At 39.5% G+C, this 24,678-nt stretch overlaps 1 protein-coding gene and 1 pseudogene across 20 annotated transcripts in view; one reads left to right on the top strand and one right to left on the bottom strand.

Moving 5' to 3' along the window:
- SH3YL1 (SH3 and SYLF domain containing 1) overlaps nucleotides 1-24,678 on the bottom strand; it is a 52,316-nt gene that overhangs the window by 23,851 nt on the left and 3,787 nt on the right. For all 20 annotated transcript variants that reach the window (XM_015111582.3, XM_077958737.1, XM_077958736.1 and 17 more), the window contains 3 exons: nucleotides 16,918-17,028; nucleotides 13,519-13,632; nucleotides 11,313-11,377 (listed from right to left, as the gene is read on the bottom strand). In XM_015111582.3, coding sequence (XP_014967068.2) covers nucleotides 11,313-11,377; nucleotides 13,519-13,632; nucleotides 16,918-17,028 — 290 coding nt within the window. The remainder of the gene's footprint in view (nucleotides 1-11,312; nucleotides 11,378-13,518; nucleotides 13,633-16,917; nucleotides 17,029-24,678) is intronic.
- LOC106996693 (10 kDa heat shock protein, mitochondrial pseudogene) lies at nucleotides 2,428-2,830 on the top strand (annotated as a pseudogene).

The following is a 24,678-nucleotide window of genomic DNA, read 5'->3' as shown; positions in this document are numbered from 1 at the left end:
CTCAAGTCAACATTTTCATATGAGTGACAGAAAAATCCTGTTATAACCAAATGAGATTATACTTGAAAGGCCCTAAGAGAGTTCCTGATACAAGCATGTTCTTAATAATGTTCAATTTGAATCATTTTATGAAATAAAATACACTTAAGATCTGTAGGACAAACTAAATCTACCAGATAGCTGACCCACACCCGATGCTTCAGCTTGATGCTTGCCAACTGTTCATTTTATTTTACATATAGACAATTTCTGAGGATTATGGTGCTGAATGACAGATAATTATTTAGCTTTTCTTATGCAAAGTTAAACATTTTCGCCAATGATTGTATAACCTGTGTCTTATATGTATTTTTAGATAACAAATTTGCCTTGCAGAATACTTGCCACTTACACACTCAGAAAATACACATTTCTGCCCATGACCTTGTAGCTACACTGGCTCTTATGTTCTACTTTGGCTTGGTGCATCGTGGTACAGTTAAGTAAGGCCAAGCTATGAGAGGCAGCTGAAGGAAAAAAAAAATTTTGATTTTTTTTTTTGTCTGATCTCTCTTTAGTTCTTTTGAAATAAGAATAAGACAATATTGCGTTTTTTGGTGACACTACCGATTAGCCCAAGAACCAGGGCAAAAGCTCTGCAGACAGCTTGGCGAGCCTGTGAGCAGCAATAGCCCTGAGTTTATTTCCACAACGTAGAACAAGGAGCAAGACAAATTTCCTGCAGGAATCTGCATCAGCTGAACAATACATTGGGACGGCACTCTCAGAAAACCCTGTAAGTATTTGACAAGACTTCTTTAGAAGTTTGCATTAAAACTCAATGATATCACAGTCTGATCAAAGAAATAAGACTTGTGTTTTATTTATGAGATCAGTAGGGTGACTATGGTTCACAACAATCTATTGACTAGTTCAAAGTAGCTAGAAGAGAATAATTTGAATGCTTCCAGCCTAAAGAAATGACAAATATTTAAGGTGACAGATATCCCAATCACACTGATTTGATCTTTACAAATTGTATGCATGTATTAAATTATTACAAGTGCCAGGAAAATACGTACTCCACTATAAATCAAAAAATAAAATTAAAAAATAAAACAATAACTCAGATGCAAGTGTTTCAATTAAATAAATTCTTAAATACAAGAACGTGAAAAACCACAGCTGCCATGGAGCGGAAGCTGCGGGACAGAACGTCCCTCTTCTCTGCGACTGAATGTCCCGAAAGCAGCTCCTCGGAAGGTGCCACCCCATCTCCCTCTCGTGTGGTCAGCCTGCTTCACACCACACAGCTGAGTCCTGGGCAGTTATCCTGTCAGAGCCTCACCCCCTTTTGGATGATTGACTGCTGTCCGCCTTCAAGCCCCACATCTGGACAACCGGCTAAGAAAGCTGGGCTCCCCCCTCCGGCCTGCAGTTCTCTCTCGCCACTCTTGGGCTGGGCTTGGAGCTTGCCCCATGCTCCCTACCCCACTCTCCCTAAAAGCCTCACTGCAAGGGGAATAAACCTTTCCCTCCCTCCTTGTGTGTGGCATGACCAGTCTCAATCTCTCAATATGCAAACCAAGCCTAAGTGGAGGCCCTCCCGGCAACTCCCTCCATGCCTCGGACCAACAGATCTTTTCCTTACATCCCATTCTTAGGGGGCTTAAAAACTGGACTCTGGTCTCTAACAATAATTTATCCTCAACTGTAACCCAGATACCTTCCTCTTCAGTAAGGTGAAAGGGCCCATCTAAATTCTCCCTGGAAAAAGCTGAGTAATTTTTGTTTTTTCAAATTCCAATCTTGAGTAAGAGCCAGACTGCTCTGGCTTGATGGCCCAGTGTGAGCTCTGGCGCTGGAAACACAGCAAAGGACTGTACACGTCCAAAGCCAAGGCAGCAGCAGGACTTTCTGAGCTTTGGGCTTTGCTACAACTGTTATCCAAAAAGAATCCGTAAGTGGTATTTAAACAAAATGTAGCATTATCTTTCCTCAGACTACCAACTTTCACATCTTCACTTCTCACAATCACAACTCTCTTTACCAATCTCTCTCTTTATCACAAAAACTTCCCCCTCCCCCAAAGTAATCCCTAATCCAGATACAGGTATTCAGTCACTAATTTAGACCATTATTCAGTACCTCTGATGTTCCAAGAACAGGGAACTCTCCGCCCTGTAGAATCTGGGAGTCTAAAGGTTGAGATTGTCAAACGTAAATTAACCCATGCCAGCCTTCTGGCTAAGCTTAGGGTCACTTACACTTACGGCCCCGGAAGAATGAGTCTGACATTCACTCTCCAGTGAAACCACGGCACAATGCAATAAGCTATCCAGAAGCAGCCTCAGGCAGCAGGGGCTGCGAAGCAGCATCCTTTGCATAACTAGATCTTGTTAGTTAAGAGAACTGACCTTAAGAACACACAATCAGACCTTAAGAACGACACTAGAGCAGAGTACGAGTCTGAGGCAGAGGGAGTCATGGCAGGACAAGCGTTTAGAAAATTTCTTCCACTCTTTGACCGAGTAGTATTGGTTGAAAGGACTGCTGCTGAAACTGTAACCAAAGGAGGCATTATGCTTCCAGAAAAATCTCAAGGAAAAGTATTGCAAGCAACAGTAGTCGCTGTTGGATCGGGTTCTAAAGGAAAGGGTGGAGAGATTCAACCGGTTAGCGTGAAAGTTGGAGATAAAGTTCTTCTGCCAGAATGTGGAGGCACCGAAGTCGTTCTAGGTGACAAGGATTATTTCCTATTTAGAGATGGTGACATTCTTGGAAAGTACCTAGACTGATATAAGTCACTATTGAAATGGCATCAACATGAAGCTGCCCATTCCACTGAAGTTCTGAAATCTCTCATCATGTAAATAATTTCCACATTTCTCTTTTATAATAAACTAATGATAACTAATGAAAAAAAAAAAGAACACACAATTAAGATTGCAATCTTTTTCCACCAGGATTCTCTAAGAGAATTAAGCTCTAATGTCCTAAGGCATCCATTGCAACGAATAGGTTAGCATCTCCCCAGATATTCTAGAGTAATAGCACAAATAATTAAGAAGGTGGTACTCAAATCCCTTTCTGTGTTTGGAAGATCAGATGAAGAACCTGGAGCAAATGTTAGGGTTTTGCAGCATTGGACAGGTGGAAGGTGTGGGAGGTGTCCGAAGGAAAACTGAGACTAACCCAGGCACAAAACAATGTGCCACAACTTTAGCCCAGAACCAGCAAGATTTGCTGCCAGTCACAAGTATCCAAAGGGAAAGAGGGTACTTAAAGATCATTTTATTCAACTTTAAAATTTTTTATTTTACAGATTTGATTCAGGAAGATTAAGTACTTTGTTCAATGTTCTGTAACTAATAAAAGAAGAGCTAAAACTTAACAATTACAGTTGAATCTCCATTCCACCGTAGAATGTATCTACAAATCAGAATGCCACTGCAATGGTAGCATAAAGAGGCCACAGACCCTCTCGAGAGCAAAATAACCACAACTGGTAAAAATTATTTTAAAAATTAACACTTCTGGAAATTGTCCTAAGGGCAAACGGCAAGTGAAGAAAATGAAGACACAATGATTCAATGAACACTATTAAATATTGGTAAGGACAGAGAGAGTTGGTGACATTTGCGCTACAACCTGTGCCCTGCTGCAGGTCAGCCTGATGGAAGCTCCTCTTGGGGAAGGGGGTTTGCAAGAACACAGACTTCCTTCCCCTAGCCCCTGGTCAGGGCTGCAGTATCTCCACAGGAGAGGCTTGCTGCCAGCATTTCTCTTCCCACAGCTCCATGTACAGAAGCTCCATTCCAGGCAAGAGCAGCTGAGAGGTCTGGAGCTTCCTTCCTCCACCCAGAACCCATGTATAAGTGGAGGCTCCAGCCCAGTACAACAGTCCAGGAGCACCAGGGCCCAACCTACTCTGGCTCCAGTTCACCTGTGAGGCAAAGGCTCCACGCTGACAGAGGCAAGCCACGCCACTCCCCTGCCCAAGGCTGCAGGGATGTCACTCCAGGAGAAGTGAGACCCTGCCCCAGCCTCCAGCTCTGGAGCAACAGCACAGAGATCTTGGGCAGAGAGAGAGACAGGCTGCAAGGGCAGGCAGCTCCAAAGCTCTCCTCAAGGGAAGTGAAATTTTTTGGAACAGAGAGTGGGTGATGGTTTTGGTGATAAACAGGTAAGATGAGGTATTCAGTTCCATGACAGCAACAAGCAAAACCACGGGTGGTCTAGAAAATCATCAGGGAGAACCAGGGACAGAGATAGCTAGGAAGAGCCCTCCTGAAATAGAAATGAGCCTCAAAGACCACCTGGGCACAGGAGCACAATTTTAACTGGATCAAACTGTGGAGCAATTTATGTCCCCACGGCATTGTTGGAAACAATGGAGTGATCAGCAGGCAGTTAGCGGAGGCTAACAACGGTGTGTAATACCAAGGGAGACAAACAGCTTAACACACAGGTCAGGGACAGGGACAGTCAGAACATCTGTCATCTCAGGAAAACTGTATGCATGCCTGTAGACAACATTGGAGGCTTCACAGTAGTGGGGCACAGAATTCATTCAAACGGTCCAGCCAAATCTCTAAACAAACAGCAAGCAAACAATAAGAGGCTCCTGGGGGAGAGGTTGAGCATCCAGAGTTGATACAATATAATATCTAAAATTTCTGATTTTCAACCAAAAATAAGAAGACAAACAAAGAAGCGAGAGAGTGTGACCCATACATAGAAAACAAATTAAAAACAGAAGCAGGCGAGAATGACTGCCTTTCAGATGGTCCAGCTATCAGATTTAGCAGACAAAGACTTTAAAACAGTTGTCATAAATATGTTCAAAGAATTAAAGAAAACTATGGTTAAGAAGTAGAAAAATGTACAATGAGAATATCTTATCAAATAGAGAATATTAATAAAAACATAAAATTATATAAAAGAACCAAATGGAAATTCTGGAGGTAAAAAGTGTATTAAGCAACAAGAACAATTTAATTTACTATAGGAGTTCAACGGTAGATCTGAGCATGCAAAATAAAGAACTGGTAAATTTGAAGATAGATCAATAGAAAGTCTTAAAAACTAAGAGAAAGAGAGTGAAGGAAAATTAACAAAAACACAGGAAACCTCGGACACCATTAGGTGCACCAACATATGTGTGATATAAGTACTAGAAGGCAAGGAAAAAGAGAAAGAAGCAGAAAATTTTTTCAAAGAAATAATGGCTGAAAATTCTCAATCTGATGAAAAACATGAATCTACACTCAAGAAGCTCAACAAATTCTGAGTAGAATAAATGTAACAAGATACACTCCAGATAGATAATTGTAAAAAATCTTAAAACTCAAGAGAAAAATCTTGAAAGAGGCAAGAGAAAAATGACTAATCACATAAAAGGAACCCCAGTTAGGCCGGGCACAGTGGCTCACGCCTGTAATCCCTGCACTCTGGGAGGCCGAGGCGGGCAGATCACGAGGTCAGGAGATCGAGACTATCCTGGCTAACACGGCGAAACCTCATCTCGACTAAAAATACAAAAAAATTAGCCGGGCACAGTGGCGGGCGCCTGTAGTCCCAGCTACTCGGGAGGCTGAGGCAGGAGAATGGTGTGAACCCAGGAGGTGGAGCTTGCAGTGAGACGAGATCACGCCACTGCACTCCAGCCTGGGCGACAGAGCGAGACTCTGTCTCAAAAAAAAAAAAAAAAAAAAAAAGGAACCCCAATTAGAATAACAGATAGATTTCTTGTCAAAAACAGTAGACTTCAGAAAACAGTAGGATGACAAAATGTTGAAAGAAAGAACTGGTCAACTTAGAATCTTATAATCAGTAAAAGTCTATTTCAGAAACGAAGAGGATATAAAGACATTCCCAGATTAAAAGATGTTTTATTTAAGTTGATGGAATTTGTTGCTAGTAGAACCACTTTACAAGAAATATTAGAAATTCTAAACAAACTCTTTCAGGCTGAAAGCAAGTGACTCTAGATAGTAATTTAAATCCACATTTTAAAAAATCACCAGTAAAGATAATTATCTATAAATAATAGTATAGATGCATACATAGTTCTTCTCATCAGTTTAAAAATAAATTTTTTCTATATGTTAAGTCTGTAACATATAGAAATATTATACACTTGACAATAACCGTACAAAAGAGTCAGGTGGGGGCAAAGTTGTCTCGGAAATGACACCAGATGGTAACTTGAATGAACAGAAACAATGGAATAGAACCAAAAATGGTAAATAAAAAAGGTTAAAATGGCAAGTTCAATGAGTAAATACTTGCTCTCAATTATTCTCTGAGTTTTCTAAAAACATAAAATTATATAAATTATTAACTATAATCACGAATTGCTGAGTGTGTATCATATATAGATTTAACATATATAACAGTAGTGGCATAAAAAAGGAGAAAAAAGACTAGAACCATATGAGAGTAATGTTTTTGTATCTTATTAAAACAAGTTCCCATAAATTAGAAATATTTAAGACATATTGTAAGCTCTGGAACAACCATTAAGAAAATGACTCAAAAACACAGTTAAAAAATCATAAAAGGAATCAAAATGCTATAGTACAAAACATTCACTTAATTGAAAACAGTAAAGAAGAAACAGAGGGACAAAAAAGGCATGGGATATAGAAAAAAGTAAAATGGCTGATACAAATCTAATGATATCAATAATCTATTAAATGTAAATTAATTAAACAACCAAATAAAAAGGCAGAGATTACTGGCATGGATAAAACAACAATAACAACACAACAACATCCAATTATATGCTCCATAGGAGACACGCTTTAGATTCAAAGTTACCATTAGATTGACAGTAAAAGGATGGAAAAAGATGCATCATGCAGATGGCGACCATAAGAAAGCAGGAGTGGCAATATTTATATTAGACGAAATGAACCTCAAAACAACAAAAAACATAATTAGGAATAAACAGGGACATATTATAATGATAAAATGGTCAATCAATTAAAAAGATATAAGAATTATAAACATAGTAATATACATATATTTATATAAGCACATAATATCAGAGCCCCAAATACGTGAATCAAAAACTGACAATCTAGAAGGAAGACATAGACAATTTAACAAAAATAGCTCGATGTGTAAATAACCCATTTTTAATAATGAAGAGAACAATTAGTCATAAGATTTTCAAGGATATTGAACAACTAAACAACCGTGTAAACCAACTAGACCCAATGGACTCCTGGAGAACACTTTACCCAGTAACGCAGAACACACATTCTTCTCCAGCACACGTGGAACACTGCACAAGACAAGAGTCTATATGTGAGGCCATAAAAGAAGCCTTAACCCATTTAAAAAGACTGAAATTATACAAAGTATTTTCTTTGACCCCAATGGAATGAAATTTGAAATCAAGGACAAAATAAATTTGGGAATTTATAAATATGTGGACATTAAGCAACACACTCCTAAATAACAAATGGATCAAAGAAGAAATCACATGAGAAATTAGATAATACTTTGAGATTAAGGAAAACGAAGACACAACATACCCACACTCATGGAAGGCAGCCAGGGCAATGCCTAGAGAGAATATGTAGCTGTAAATGTGTCTATTGAAAAAAAACAGACCTTGAGTCGGTAACTTGAACTGCCTTTCAACACGGACGAAGACGAGTTTAACTGAACTTTAAGCAACAGCCTTGCTTGGACCTTTCCCCTTCTTTACCCTGCTTCCCTTAGTACCTTCAGTTTCTTTCCCCGAAGAACATTGGCTCAGTATATCACATGTACTTGAACTGGTATCAGGCTCCGCTTCTAGTGAACCCAATCTGACAACCACGCACTAGCTATGTGATCTTAGGTAAGCCCTAATGTCTCTGTATATTGAAAATAATGTGGACTTTGCCTACCTTGTATAGTGCCCTGAAAACGATGGCTTGTTATGCAGATGAATGTTACAGTGAGGTGGCCTTTACTTTACCACCCAAGCACGTGTGAAACCAAGATCAAGTAACTTTCCTGAACCTTCCTTTTTTCCCCATTGAGGGATGTGCAGACAAGACAGACAACAGGAAACTCTGTCTTTTGAATAACATGCCGCCTAGATGCGGGACCAGACGCTTCCCAATCTGCCACTCTCTGGCTACCTCCTACTGGAGAATTCCCATGGCTTGGTTATTTTACGAATAAAATGAGAGCAATGACGACCACCTTCCATGGCTATGAAAATGATTCCGTACGAGCGTGCGTACAAGTTTTGTAAAAAAATGGCTGGGCGCGGTGGCTCATGCCTGTAATCCCAGCACTTTGGGAGGCCGGAGCAGGCAGATCACGAGGTCAGGAGATCGAGACTATCCTGGCTAACACGGTGAAACCCCATCTCTACTAAAAATACAAAAAATTAGCCAAGCATGGTGGCAGGCACCTGTAGTCCCAGCTACTTAGGAGGCTTGAGGCATGAGAAAGGCGTGAACACGGGAGGCGGAGCTTGCAGGGAGCCGAGATTGCTCCATTGTACTCCAGCCTGGGCAACAGAGCGAGACTCCACCTCAAAAATAAATAAATAAATAAATAAATGAAAATAGAATGGCAGATAGTTATTCAACAAATATTGGATAGTACGAACCGAGTACGTGCGTGCCCTCTACGTGCTTGAAAGGAAAACCCTGTGTGGTTACAGGCCCGGCCATTGTCCCATTTTACAGAAAGGAAGTATTCACGGGTGTCTCCTCGGTCTCTGTGGACGTAGCTGGGAAGTTTGAGAAAGTCTCTGCCCTGCCGGTATTCACAGTCCACTTGAGGGCTGGTCCTTACTATTTGTGGCTACTAGGACATGGTAGAAGCAAGTTCCAAGAGAAGCCAGGCCCAAAGGGGACGCTCACTCAGCCGGTCACCTGAGTCAGAAGTGCCCTCAGAGGTTGGTCCCTTCAGGAAAGACGTGTCCACCCTCCAGCCCCCCAGTGGTCTCGGTGGGCACCAGACCTGCTGTGATGAGAACAGCCTGAGGGAGCCGCTCTGGAGCCCCATGCTCCTGTTCTGACTCCCTCCCTCATTCAGACAGCAGGCCAGAGTACTCCGTTAGGATGGAGGCTTAGACAGAATCTGAGGGTGCTTCATGGAGAGCAAACAGTGCTTTCTGCTAACATGGAAAACCAGCCGATGCTGTGACATCACTCACACTCACAGTTACACGCAGACTTATCTGTGGGGCTCTGAGAAGCAAAGTCAGGTCATAGTTAAGAAGTTTAAAGCTCATGTCTCCAATCCCTAGGAGATGCTTCTTATCTCTGTTTGAAACTGACATGTAAAAGTTGATAGTTATGTTATTTAAATGAAATTCCATAGTTAATTTCCATACTGTCATAAAGACAGGCTTTGCAATAAAGTTTCTGTAAATGGCAAGCCTAAATAAGCGGCAAAGATGAAGAAGATATTAACAATAAAATTATGTTTTGTGTCATTTCAAGTGCTTTGACTGTAGAAATCCATATTTAATCACCAATATAAGCCCAGAGACTTATATAAGGCTATTTTTAACTGTGTTTTGCAGATGAAGAAGCCAAGGTGCGGAGAAGAAAAGGTACTTCCTAACGTCACAGGGTGGAAGCATCCGGGTCAGAATTGGAGCCAGAATGGTCTGACCCAGTCTTCTCTCTCATAGCTCACCACTATCTCATATTGTCTTTTAAAAATATTACTGTGTATCAGTCTAAGGCTGGGCACAGTGGCTCATGCTTGTAATCCCAGCACTTTGGGACACCAAGGTAGGCAGATCACCTGAAGTCGGGAGTTTGAGACCAGTCTGACCAACATGGTAAAACCCCATCTCTACTAAAACTACAAAATTAGCTGGGTGTGGTGGCGCATGCCTGTAATCCCAGCTACTCGGGAGGCTGAGGTAGGAGAATTGCTTGACACCGGGAGGTGGAGATTGCAGTGAGCTGAGTTCGCGCCATTACACTCCAGCCTGGGCAACAAGAGCAAAACTCCGTTTCCAAAGAAAAGAAAAGAAAAGAAAAAAATACTGTGTATCAGTCTATAAAATGTTTAAAGTCTTTCTATTTCATTTACTGGATCAAGAGACTACATTTTACTTGTACTTGTTTTCAGGGCTATTAATGTGCCCTATGGCTAAAAGTCCAAAATATTCAAAGAATTACCATGGAAACTCAATTTTTGATCTTTAATATATTGAAATTTAATACAGACATCATTTCTGAGTCTCTCATCATTTTTGAAATAAATGCTCAAAGCATGCCCCCAGCCTCACAAGGAGCCAGAGGGTTGTGGGAAGAACGGGTTGTGACTCAGCCCAGTTTAGCAGTATGATCTGTTGACAGAAAAAGGCCCTTCTACAGGGAGGGCCAGGGGACTGGGTGGGGGTGGGGAAAGGGGAAGAGAGGGGAGGGAGGGAAGGGAGAAGGAAAGGGAGGGAAGTCACAGTCCCTGATGAAAATACACTTTCCACCAGAGGGCGATATTTTTGAAAGCTTTGATTTGGTTGCATATGGTACAAAAATGCAGTCATGATAAGCAAAACTGAAATATGTTTCTTTTATACTACAGATTTATACAGCAGTGAGTAAGAAAGATTGAATAAAGATGAAAGAAGAGTTAGAAATACTTCGTCCTAATAAGGTTGAGGGAATTTAAAACTATGTCAACAGGGCAAATCTACAAAGGATAGTTTAGGAAGAAATGGACTGAAATTTGAGAAGAAAATGAATTGAGCGTACCAGGAGATTCGATTTCCAGTCCCTTGCAAAATGACAGACTGAAGATGAGCATCAGCCCTAAGAGGATCCCTGCGTAGGAGACCTCTGTGAGCATGCACATCCGCCCGACAGACGCCGGACTCCCAGGAGCAATGTTATAAACTGAAATAACGTGAAGTTCTTCTCTACTTAAAGAATTTGGAGGGATATGAATATCATATGTTGCAAAACTGGATTTTTCCACAAATGATGATGCACTCACTGCCCACGTGATTTCAATGTCCACTGAAGGAGAAGGGTGGCTTTGCCATGAGCAGTCCATAAACTGCCAATGACAGCTGGCCGGGTGTTGAGATGTGCCTGTTACACAAATGTACATGAGACAGAAGCAGATAAAATGGCAAATGAAAGAAACCCTACTCCTAATGAAAAAAAGGGAAAGAAAATGGGAACCATCAGATAGCTTTAGTTAGACATTCATTGAGAAAATAAAGGAAACAATTTTTCCTAGGTGCCAACGGTAACAACAAGAACACTAGGAAACCTCTCAGTTTTCACGAATTGCATCTTAGGTGTCTTCAGAGGATATGGCAGTTGTATGGACAAGTACAACCTACTTACCTCAATTCCTATTTCAAATCCCCCACCAAGGCCAGCTATTCCAATGGCTGAGGGTGCAGACCATTCTAATAAAAAAAACAAACAAATGTTATCCTAACATTAAAACACCCTCAACATGTGAATATAGGAGGGAAAAATGCTAAAATCTAAAGAGTGCTTCTATTTAAAATAATGAGACTTGGTATTTCCCCCTGTTTTAAAGTGTTCTTCAAAAAGAATATGTAATTTTTAAAAAGTTGAAAATATTTGAAAAGTATTAGATATTCATTACCAGTCTCATAGCCTTACAAGCCCACGTCCTCTAATCTTTCTCTACCAACATGCATAAGACCAAACTATTGGTTCCCTAACCATTAACCATACAGAGCACCTGGTAACTTCAACTGTCAATACTTTTATAAAACAACTTAGCTGTAGCTCCAGTCTTCAGCTAGAATTCTGTCATAGATTTAAGAGATCAGAAGGATTCAAGAGAGTTTATTATCTAACAGTAACATAGTAATTGTTTCCATTGTACATTTCTGAGGGCAAAAACTATTCTAACACCTCTGATGCTTAAGCACAAGAAATAGGCTACAAATTCAAGGTTGTTAAAATTCTAACAAGATAAATTACATTTAGTACAGTAATTCTATTTGCCATGATATGGCTCATTTTAGGATTACTATATGCTTATTTTTCTTGATACAGAAACAGTCATGTTAAACAAGTCTAGAAAAATATATTTTCAATTTGGTGGGGGGATGGTCTGGCCAAAGCACTTTTTGAAAATAGTTGCTACCATGCATACTAGATAATAGAATACTGCTGGAATATATCCAGAACTGTCCTACCTAGGCTTAGAGAAGTATGGGTTACAGAAATCAGTGTCTGATAATTTTTTGTTCCCTATGTTAGGAACTGTCCCCGTGTTAAGACGCTGGTCTTGGCCGGAATCCCGGGGAACGTGTCGTGCCTTATTTGGACAGTTTTGAAATTACTGTCAGCAGAGTCAGCAGCTGCAGCTCAGGAAGAAGGGAGAGAAAAGTAGGTTTTGAAACCAGTAGGAAGGTTTGCTGGGGCTCTGAGACGAGCTCAAGGCTTCGTATTGGCTGTCCCTCCCCTTGGTCAGCAAGTCACCCCATCAATGGAGCAGCTGGGGACCTGAGACATGCGGGGACTTTCTCATAGACTTTGAGTCGCATCTGACAATGGGCCCCCTTGGAATGTGCCTCTACTTTGTTTGGTTTTACTGCTGAGAAGTCTGCCCATGGAAATTTGGATAATGCTTGAGAAAAAGAGAATTGTTTTCTTCCTATTTTCAAAGCCACACACTGAGCTATGAAAACTGATCCATATAATAAGGAAGAGGTTCTTGCTGACTGTGGGGATACCTTGGGAAGAAATGGTGAATCTGCTGACTGCTAAATGGTGAATCTGCTGACTGCTATTTCCAGGCCATGTTTCACAAATGCATATATTGTATACTTATTGTCTGTGAGTGTCCCATGCTCTCTCAAAATAAAATAAAATTATGCTAAAAAACTGCTACTAATAGAAAATGTGTGCACTGAACAGCCAATGTTAAATCAGTATAAAAAACATTCTAGTTGGTTTTGACACACCTGTGTGCATTTTAAATATTACTATAAATGTTAGTACTTGGGATTCATGGCAAATATTTTCATTCATCTCTGAAGAATCAAGTAGTAGATTTCATCCCAGAAAGTAAAACCCGATGATACTGCTCTTGGTATGATTCTGGCTTGGGAAAATTCTTCAAATGTCACAGTTTTTATGATCTACCACAGAAACAAAGAAGTTCACACATGGCCCCTTATTTTCACATCAATTTCCATAAAACAAAAGAAAGTAGCATACCATGAAGCTGAGGAATAAGAATTCATATTAAACAAAAGAAATGCACATGCTGCCATATTTAAAGATTTTCTCCATGGAAGAATTACAAAATGCATGCAAAACAAAGTTAGATCTATCTACGTGTCGTGTCTTGTCTAATATTTTGAGGACAGAGAGAGACAGAAAGGCTAGTTCCCGTGGCTTGTTCACTGACACCAAACTGCACATTCAGTCGAGTAGCCCTGATTACGTAAGTTTTAGTTGATATGCAGGAAACCTGTCCTACTCGCTATGCAATGTGTTCACATGAAAACAGACAGAACAAAGAACGAAGATTCTCTGCTCCAGTGAACAGACGCCAACTTACTTCCATCTGGAAGGCGCGCCAGTACAATCCCGCTGCCTCCTCTGGCGGTCACCAGGAAGCCAGCTTTGATCACAGACAGAATTGCAAGGCCTTTAGCCTTCGCAATTACATGAGCTGTTAACGCGGAAAACAATGGGAAGGTAAGTATTTTGATCGATGTGCCTGGATAGACGATCGAGTGTTAAACAGAGTCAGAGTTAGGAAATATACCTAATGTAAATGAGTTAATGGGTGCAGCACACCAACATGGCACATGTATACATATGTAACAAATCTGCACGTTGTGCACATGCACCCTAGAACTTAAAGTATAATTAAATAAATAAAAAAGTAAAACAGAGTCAGTGTACACAGAGGTTCTCCCTAGGAATTCAGGGCACACAGGAGCAATGAACAAAAGTCAGTCACTCAACAAACGGGCACGAGGCCTCTCTATTCCCACATGTGTTTTTTGTGTTTGCTATTTTTGCAGTGCTAAACACAACATCAGAAATATTCTCAAATCCTGTAACTGACAAAATTAATTAGATATTTGAATGAGATTTTATTGATATCTGCTAGCATTGCAAATATTTTGGCAATTTCAATTAATTTAGGATATAGTGTACAACATAGAAGATAAAAGTTACATTTTCAATGAAATTAAGATCCATATAGTACTAAGGAGAAACTTTAAAAATTACAAAAAGGCAGCATGAATTAGAACTTTGATCTTAAAGCCATGTAGCTAAATTAACCTTGTATTAATTTAAAAAGTTGGATTCAAAACCAGAAAAATTAAGTAATTTTTCAATGTTAAACCATTTTTAACTTTATAAAATGATCCGCTATAGCATTTGAGTACCACTTAACTATTAGTACACTGATAATATAATTCCATTTAAAAATATTGGTTTATTCACATTTCAGAAATGTTCATTACATAAAATGAGGGTTATTAGTATATGTATCCAATGAATACAGTCCCACAGGATTCTGTGAATTTGTGACACAATGATACCTCGTTCAAACTAACACGGGAAGCCTATCATATAACTTTAAGGTACCTTAATTTATTATTATTTTTGTCAAATATTCTGCCAAGGAAGTGAAGTCAGACATGGGGCTCTAGTACACAGAGCAAAGGCTTTGCAGATGCCCCAAGAGAACACTAAAATTCTCATGTAATTATGCCACCATTTCAAAGTTTAAACTAAGAACCGACTCTTAGAAATAATTCATCCAACACCATGAAGTTCACATGCAGAACATTCGTGGAGCTGTTCTTAATAAGAAAGCTACAGAAAATAAGGTTGCATCCTGGATGGCTGTCTACTAAGTGTACTTTATTTTTGTATTTTAAAAGGTTATAATTATATTGTAATAAGATTAAAAGCTGTATAATATGTCATGCAGGTTTATTTTTATAGCCACTTGTTGGCAGAATGTCTTCCTCACATTCTATTCTCAATGCTTCCAGAGTTGCTATTGCCCCTATTGGGAATACTAGATATTAACAAAAGCATGTTTTAAAATGAACATATTCCACATGTCAATTATATTTTTGTAGATTTCCACTCAAATTCAGGGACACTAAAATAATAATAATCACTGAATAATCCACCAATTAGCTTTTGATTTATAACATAGAATGTACCAATTATAGATTTAATTGCTAAATTAAGTTTCACTTACTTCTTAGAATCCTAACATTAGAGGAGGCCAAACACACCACTGGGAAGGTCTCAAGATCTAGATGTCTTGCTTAAATGTTTTGTAGATTCAATTGCTTATCCTATGAAATAGCATCTTTGTTTTAATGTAAATATAATGCCCCCCACCAGACTCTAAGGAGATGTGGGCCTGGATCTCTGTTGGCTGTGGAACTTCTGTCTTTGCCACACCCACGCCTTGGGGTAATCTATTACTTAGACTAACATGCAAACAGAATTTCTTTTTCTGAGCTTCACCCACTGACAGGGGCTCCTTCAGAATACTGATACTGAAAATCTAGTTTTTCTTGTTGAGTTTTCTTTAAGCTCTAAAGCAGCGCTTCTGAAACTAGTGTGGTTGTGTACTTCACTGGGACCTTGGGAGGAATGCAGACTGATTTGTGACATCTGACCAGATTTCTCACAAGCTCCCAGGGGATGTCAAGCTGCAGATTCAGACTGCACCTGGAGTAGCAAGGCTCTACCAAGCACTGTTTCCTCAAGACAGGAGGAGTCACCGGGCCAATGCAACAATAATTAATATCATGATTAAGATTATTAAAATAATAATAAATTTTTAAAATATTAAAGTTTTATTACATAACTTTAGATATCTGGCTTAGAAAAATTAAACTTATCTCTTTAATGCAGGACCCAGAGTCATGTACTCTGATTAAGAGGGAGGCTGGTCTGTAACAGTGTCCAGGCTAATTGGCATGAGACAAGTATTCTGTGAACACCCTTTGGAAATAACTAGAAGTGCTGATGAACAGATAGTGGTTTTCAAAGGCTCCCCTCTGGACCGATCTTATGTGTCACTGACTACTTAAGAATTACATGAGAAACACGTTTAAAACATGCATTCCTGGACACACTGCACTAAAAGTCTGAGTCGGCAGGTTTGGAATGAGGCTTAAGAACTGTGCTTTTACGGTCTAGGGGATACTGATGCACATCTGTGTTGGGAATTACTGATTAATGTCTTAAACCACTAGAGAATGTAAATGTCTTATGTGGAAGGAGGAAACACAAAATTAAAATTTATGTATGAGATTAGCTGGTGAGTTTGCGAGGTTAGCTTGCAGAGTCCTTAGCACGCAATGCGAAGGACAGACAAGGCTGCAGAGAGCTGAAGTGGAACAGAAACATGTGGTGTTTGGGGCACTGGCACCCCGGGGTGGGAGGCAGGAGAAAAAGCCTAAGCAAAAGGGAGAGACAGGGAGGGAAGAGGCCCTGCTGGTTTGCCTGGTCTGCAGTTGGCCCTGTCCAGACCCCTTGCACCTGGAGTAGCAAGGGTCTATGAGGACTGTTTTCTCATGATGGGAGAAGTGACAGGAATGCAAAAATAATTACTATCATTATTAAGATTATTCTATCAATAACAAATTTTTAAAACAGAGCTCAGAGTCATGTGCTGTGATTGATTAAGAGGGAGGCTGGTCTGTAACATTGCCAAAGTGAATTGGCATTTGGATCTCCTTGGCATGAAACAAGTTATGCTGTGAACACCCTTTGGAAATAACTGGAAGTGGTAATGAACAGGTAGTGGTTTCCAGAGCATCCCTGGATCAGCCATGAGAAAAAAGGTGGAGGAACTACTTGTTGGCATTGATAGAGGCTTCTGCCTGAAATGGAGTGTTGAACAATGCAAAAAACAACTTAGGAAAAAAACATTTAGAGATGAACAGCACTCATCCTATTTACCTACCAGGAATGATCTTATCAGGTCCATTTCTGGAAGTTATTTCTGTGAATTCTCTTAATATTTTGGCAGCCTTTTTTGCTTCTGATTTCAAATTGGAAGGTATAGGGTTATTCACTGAAAGATAAAAAAAGATATTTTAATCAAAAATTCTGCTAAATAGAAGTGAGAAATTTATTATAATTTCATTCTTCCCATATACAATTGTCAGAAGTGTTTGAACCAGAGAGACTCCATCTTGAATAGGAGCTGGTGAAATAAGGCTGAGACCTACTAGGCTGCATTCCCAGGAGGTTAGGCATTCCAAGTCGCAGGATGAGACAGGAGGTCCACACAAGATACAGGTCATGAAGACCTTGCTGACAAAACAGCATGCAGTAAAGGAGCCGGCCAAATCCACCAAAACCAAGACAGCAATGAAAGTGACCTTTGGTCATCTTCACTGCTCATTATACACTAATTCTAATGCATCAGCTGCCAACAGACACTCCCACCAGTGCCAAGACAGTTTACAAGGGAACATGTAGGGAAGTTACCCTACATGGTCTAAAAAGGGGAGGAACCCTCAGTTCTGGGAATTGCCCACCCCTTTTCCAGAAAACTCACAAATAATCCACTCCTTGTTTAGCATGTAATTGAAAAATAACTATAAGTATCCTTAGTTGAGCAGTCCATGCCACTGCTTGCCTATTGAGTAGCCCTTCTTTATTCCTTTACTTTCTTAATAAACTTGTTTTCACTTTATGGACTTGCCCTGAGTTCTTTCTAGCGCGAGGTCCAAGAATCCTCTCTTGGGGTCTGGATCGGGACCCCTTTTTGGTAACACAATGAAGCATTAACACAGCATAGCCTATCAAAGGAAATGAACTGGAAATGCTCATTGACAATATCATCTCTCTTTCTACTAATAAATAAAATCTATGCTGAGAGTGGGAAACTCTAAACTCTCAGAATCTCAGAAATTATAAAATCCGTGGGCCCCAAAGGATGTTAAACAAAACCTGGCCAAACCTCTGTTATGTATCTTCTTCCTGCAATTAACAGACTTCAATACCAACTTAAAATAAGAATTTAAAATTTAAAAATAAATATATTTTGTATCTATAATATGTAGTATAAAATTTAATATATTTTGTTGTTCTTGTCAAAAATGTTGGAACTGGCTGCCTGTAGACTTTCCGATGAGTAAAACTCTAGGAGACTTGGGAATTGAGTCTACAAGTAATGCTGGCCTGCATTTCTGTGGCACTTTATGTTTTTAGTGTCACCTGGACATTTATACACTCATTGGAGGGCTTGTCATAAAAAAGCTCACATAATTCTTCCAGCTCTGAAGTGTATCAGAGAAGATGGACTATTCTTTTGTCACTGGACGAGGAATCAGCAGAGCGAAGAAGCTGAGTGTTTCAGTGCAGGACCACGAGAGCCCTGAGGCTGAGAAGTTCTTGTCTCACTGACTACAGTTAAGAGGCTCATGTGTGACTGTACTGCAGGATGTCAGGATCTAGAAGGTCGAAGGCATTCATTTCCACTGTTTCACCTCAGTAATTTACAGAATGTAGATGAAGTACGCTAATGGAAGCTTGCTTTTGTAAAAGGAAAATAAATCCCAGGACCCCAAAATCACCAAGCCAAGGGAAAAGTCAAGCTGGGAACTCTTGTCAGGCAAACCCGCCTCCCATTTTGTTCCTAAAAAGATAGCTACAAAGGTAAGCTACACACTTCCCTCACAATTTGCCACAAGGAAATTCCCTGTGGACAAAAGATGGAACTCAGACTCTTCCCTCTGCTCACGTGAGACAAATGCATATCTATTGTTTCCTTTGCACTGTTTGTTTCACTAAGCCAGACTAAGGCGTAAGTGACTATTCCTGTAAATCGCATACTCAAAGACTAATCAGAAACTCAAAAGAATGCAACTGTTTGTCTTTTATCTACTTATGATCAGGAAGCCCCCTCCCCACTTCGAATTGTCCCGCCTTTCTGGATCTAATCAATCTTACATATATTGATTGATGTCTCATGTATCCCTAAAATGTATAAAACCAAACTATAATCAGATCATCTTGAGCACAGGTCGTCAAGACCTCCTGAGGCTGTGTCATGGGCCATCCTTAACCTTGACAAAATAAACTTCTAAAATTGCTTAAGACCTGTGTCAGATCTCAAGTGTAAACTCATGGTTTACTCTTTCAACAGATCAAATGCTCAAAGAGCATAGGGGAAAAAATCACTTTCTTTTATTTAAGAAAATATAAATATTTCTAATAAAATGTGATGTATTTTGGTGCTTGGTATGTTTGAAAGATGTAATTTATTTTAAAAGTGAAAACTGGCTGGGTACTCCCAGCACTTTGGGAGGCCAAAGGAGGAGGATAACTTGAGGCCAGGAGTTTGAGACCGGCCTGAGCAACATAGTGAGACCCCATCTCTACCAATAAAACATTTTAAAAATTAGCCAGGCATGGTGGCGTGCACCTGAAGTCCTTGCTACCCAAGAGGCTAAGGCAGGAGGATTACTTGAACTCAGGAGTTTAAGGCTGCAGTGAGCTATGACTGGGCTACTGCACTCCAGCCTGGGCAACAGGGCAAGGCCCTGTCTCAAAATAAAATAAAATTTTAAAAAGTTAGAACTGATTTAGGGTCATTTTGGAGTTCTATTTTAATTTATTTAAAAGATGTCAGTATCAGTTCTTTGTGGCTCAACACAGGAGTATTAGTATCAAATCAGGAAAAAAATCCATCCCAAGAATCATCAATGGCATTAAGTAAGATAGAGGAAGGTATTTCCATAGATACTTTATGCAAAATTAAGTGTGCATGATGCATGTGTGTAGCTCTTTACTCCTTTTAAAAACAAGTGGCATCACAGCATTAGTGTATTTTGGCACGTTGCATTTTTAAATTATCTCAGAATGGTTAAAATATTGCCTCTTAGTGTAGGCTTTTCAAATCAACTTCATGAGACACAATTTACAAAATGAAACCTACCTGTTACAGGTATAGCTCAGTGGGTATGGACAGAGAGAGGTAGAGACCACCCCGACGACTCCATCCATGCCCTCTGCAGTGGTCACTCCTGTACCCAGTCCCTGCCTCAGGTTGGTGCCAATCTGAGTTCTGTCACTGAGTATGAATTTTGTCTGTGCCAGAATTTCCTGTAGTCATCAGTGTGTGTTCTTTTCTATCTAGCTTATTTTACTCACATGAAATTACTGAGACTCACTCACATTGCTGCATAGATCAGCTCTTCCTTTTTGAGTGCCAACTGGTATTCTAATGTGTGGACATAGCACAATTTGTCCTTCCAGTCACTGTTGATAGACAATTGGGTTCTTTCCAGCTTTTGGCTATTATAAATAAAACTGCTATAAATATTCCGTTGTAAGCCTTTTGTGAAAAAATGTTTTATGGCCGGGCACGGTGGCTCATGCCTGTAATCCCAGCACTTTGGGAGGCTGAGGCAGGAGGATCACCTGAGGTCAGGAGTTGGAGACCAGCCTGGCTAACATGGTGAAACCCCATCTCTACTGAAAATACAAAAAATTAGTCTGACGTGGTGACGCGTGCCTGCAATCCTAGCTACTCGGGAGTCTGAGGCAGGAGAATTGCTTGAACCTGGAGGTTGCAGTGAGCCAAGATGGTGCCTTTGCACTCCAGCTTGGGCAGCAACAGTGAAACTCCATCTCAAAAAAAAAGAAAAAGAAAAAATGTTTTATTTCTCTTGGGTAATTACCTAAGATAGGAATTGCCAGTTCATGTGGTAAGTGTGTATTTAGCAATGTAAGGAGCCACGTAAGAGTTCTCTAAAGTGATTATACATTTTAGGCTTCCACCAGAAACTTATAAGAGTTCTGGTTATTCCATATTCTCACAAACACTTTCAATGTCCAGTTTTTAAAATTTTAGATATTTTAATGGGTACATAGTGGCCTTTCATTGTGGATTTTTCATTTCTCAGATGACTAATGATGTTGAACACTTTTTCCTATTCCTATATCTCGTAAAGTGTCTGTTTAAATCTTTTGTCCATGTCCTTTAACCACTTTTTAACGGAGTTGTTTTCTTGCTTGTTAAAGTAAGTTTCTTATAGATTTTGGATATTAGACCTTTGTTGGATATATAGCTTACAAATATTTTCTTCTATTCTGTAGGTTGCCTGTTTTCTCTGTTGATAGTTTCTTTTGCTGTTCAGAAGCTCTTTAAGTAGGTCCCATTTGTCAATTTTTGTTTTTGTTGTAATTGCTTTTGGTATCTTTATCATAAAATCTTTGCCAGGGATTATGTCCACAATGGAATTTCCTAGGTTATCTTCCAGAGTTTTTATAGTTTTAGGTTTTACATTGTTAAAGCAGGCTAAATATGACCTGAGGACTCCATACTTCAATATTTGAGTCCTTGTAGACGAACTGCAACCTAACTTAATATGTAGACAAAATTGAGAACCTAACTTAGGAGTATGCATCTGTAACAATAGCTCAGTCTTGGCCAATCCCAGCAGCCATACTTCAACCACTCATACACTGCTGAGTGTTCAAATAAGGCAAATGATGAGCTGTACCCAATCCAGTTGTTTCTGTACTTCATTTCTGATTTCTGTATATCACTTCCCCCTTTTTTTTTAAGTCTATAAATTTGTTCTGACCATGAGGCATCCTTGGAGTCTCTCTGAATCTGCTGTGATTCTGGGGACTGTCCAACTTGCAAATCATTCATTGCTCAATTAAACTCCTTAAAATTTAATTCAGCTGAAGTTTTTAACAACATTCAAGTCTTTAATCCATCTTTAATTTATTTTTTTGCATATGGTATAAGGAAGAGGTCCTGTTTCAGTCTTCTGCATATGGCTAGCCAGGTATTCCACCACCATTTATTGAATATGGAGTCCTTTCCCCATTGCTTATTTTTGTTGACTTTGTCAAAAATCAGATGATTGTAGGTGCGTAGCATTAATTCTAGGCTCTTGATTCTGTTCATTGGTCTATGTGTCTGTTTTTGTACCACTACCATGCTGCTTTCATTACTGTAGCTTTGTAGTATAGTTTGAGGTCAGGTAGCATGATGCCTCCAGTTTTGTTCTTTTTGCTTAGGATTGCCTTGCCTATTTGGGCTCTTTCTTGGTTCCATACGAATTTTAAAATAGTTTTGTTTTCTTTTCTAATTCTGTGAAGAATGGCATCGGTAGTATAATAGGAATAGTGTTGAATCTATAAATTGCTCTAGGCAGTATGGCAATTTTAATAATATTGATTCTTCCTATCCTTGAGCAAGGAATGTATTTCCATGTTTGTGTCATCTCTGATTTTTTTCAGCAGTGCTTTGTAATTCTTGTTGTAGAGATCTTTCACCTCCTTGGTTACCTATATTCTTAGGTATTTTATTTTTGTGTGTTAAATAGGTGTTTTACATTGCATAGTCTGCCATTTCTAGATCTGTTTTTGACTGATTCTTCTTCTAGCTCTGCGTTATGTTTTCCTGTTTTTACTCCTTTCTAGTAAAACAGCATTGTAGATATTACCATGTTGAGTGCCTAGATTTCATTGCTTCCCTTAAAAGTGTTGACACTTGTGTTAGCAGGCAGTGAGTTACTTGCAGATCAGCTTGATCATTTGTTGGCTTATTGTTGTGTTCTGTTTGTGTGTCTAGAGTAGTCTTTAGAACTATTTTACCCATCAGGTGTGTCCCTTCTGGGTTCTCTCCTGGGTGCCCTGGTTGTTTAATAAGCTCTCCCCATTGTGGCTGTTTGGAATGGCTGTCCCCGGCCTGATGCAAGCACTGTGAATAGTTCACCTCAAAGCTTCATGGCAGTTGTTCTTGCCCTGCTTTGCAAATTTCACCCTACACAGATAGCACTTAATATTCAGCCGAAGGCTCAGGGGGATCCCTTTGCAGATTTCTGGAGCTCTTTCTCTCAGCCGTCCCTCATTGCTAGTAACATGCTCTGCAAATTCCAGTTACCTCAGCCTCTTCAGACTGTTTCTGCCTCTTCGTTTCAGCAGGAGCCTGGGCTCTGGGTGCCCCCTCCTTGTCCTGCAGTTTAGGAAGTGCTCCAGGCAGAAAATGATCACTAATGGAGTTCACCTCCTGTTCCCCTTATCTTATGGATCTCAGACATGTCCAACATGCGCAAACAGTGCTCTACACACAGTTGCCTATTTTCCTAGCTGTTTACCATGAGTGTAACAGGAGCCGTTTCACTGCCATGGCCAGTAGCTCTCAGTGCATTTTCCATTTGTTCTTTTATGATGAGCAATGCTGACTACATTTCTAGCAAAGGTTTTTCATGCACCTTGTCTATTTACAGGGGGTTTCTCTCTGTTTCGTATTATACATTAAAAAATTAATATTTTTTCTGGAATATGATTTAAAAACATTGACTCCCTGTTACTTGTCTTTTGAATTTGCTTTTTTTTCTGTTTTTTCTTTCAAATCTGTCTTCTATCTTACAAGGGTCTTTTAAAAAAACACAGTAATTTCCAATTTCAAATGGGAAAATAAGCAAGAAGAGCTAGGAAATAATACGTAAAGAAAGAACAACGAGAGCCCAGCCTTGACAGAATCTGTGACACATTACAAAGCCTCAGTAATTAATACATAATAGCAGATGCAAATGTAGGACAAAAATTAATGTACAAAGAAGAAAATTCAGAAATTGACCCAAATATATTTTACAAATTTAATATATAATAAAAATGACATTTCAATTCTATGTTGAAATGATGTATTGCATACTAGATAATGTTCATTTGGGGAGAAACACAAAAAATTCATTCATGGCTTTGTGTTACAAACTCCAAATTCATTGAAGATGAAACTCCAAATTCATTTAGAATGTCAAATATCAAATTATAAAAGAACCAGGAATTATAGAATTATTTTTCAACTTTATAGTGCAAAAGACCCAAGTATGGCAACAAAATTTCTATATTTCTATATTTTTACATGATCAGCAATTATTTGTACAAAGCACAAGTACACTGTAAAATACAGGAAAAAGTATAGATATGCAAATATGAAGGATAAAAAGCATCTATAACATTAATACCCACCAATACTACTGCCTGCATTTTGATGTATGCTTCAACTGATTCCTATTGCTAAACATGTAGACTGATTCCACTTTTAGCTTTTATAGCCATTACTGTCAGGTGGTAATTATCTTGGGAGAGATGCTCTAGATGTTCAATACATTTTAATTACATATATACATATTATACATATATCTAGATGCTGGATACATTTGAATTAGTTCACTGGAGTGGAAACTTGTTCTTTCTGCTGCTGAATATTTCATCTACTTTATTTCAGAGGCAGCACAACTTGTCTGCTTCCATTGATGCTGCAGCCATAGTATCCAGAGTGGAGTGGGTGACCTGAGGCTGCTGTATCAGGACAACATTCCTCTTTGTGCCACAGCAGGGCTTTATAACCAAAGCTGGTCCAATACCAGCATCTGATGCAGGACTTGTATAGGAGCTGCCAGAAGAACTTTTTCCAAGGCACTTCTGTTTCCACTTGCTGTGGGATTTTTGTCTCCACGGGGGTAGAGTCTGAGAGTAAAGCCTTGGTAGGGGAGCCTGGCAGGAGGTGGAGAGAGAACCTGGGCTCTGCAGAGCCAGACTGAAGTCACAGCAGCTCTAGACTTCTTCGTCAAATGGACCAGCAACATCTTTTTCTGTTAAAGCCAATTTAGACTAGATTTTCTGATACATGCAACTGAAGCACTGTAAATAATACATAAATCTTATCCCCTCAGAAGACTTTCTA

This window comes from Macaca mulatta, chromosome 13 (genome assembly GCF_049350105.2).
Source record: "Macaca mulatta isolate MMU2019108-1 chromosome 13, T2T-MMU8v2.0, whole genome shotgun sequence".
Lineage (NCBI taxonomy): Eukaryota > Metazoa > Chordata > Mammalia > Primates > Cercopithecidae > Macaca > Macaca mulatta.
The sequence above is the reverse complement of the archived record's forward strand: the minus strand, read 5'-3'. Positions and strand labels throughout refer to the sequence as shown.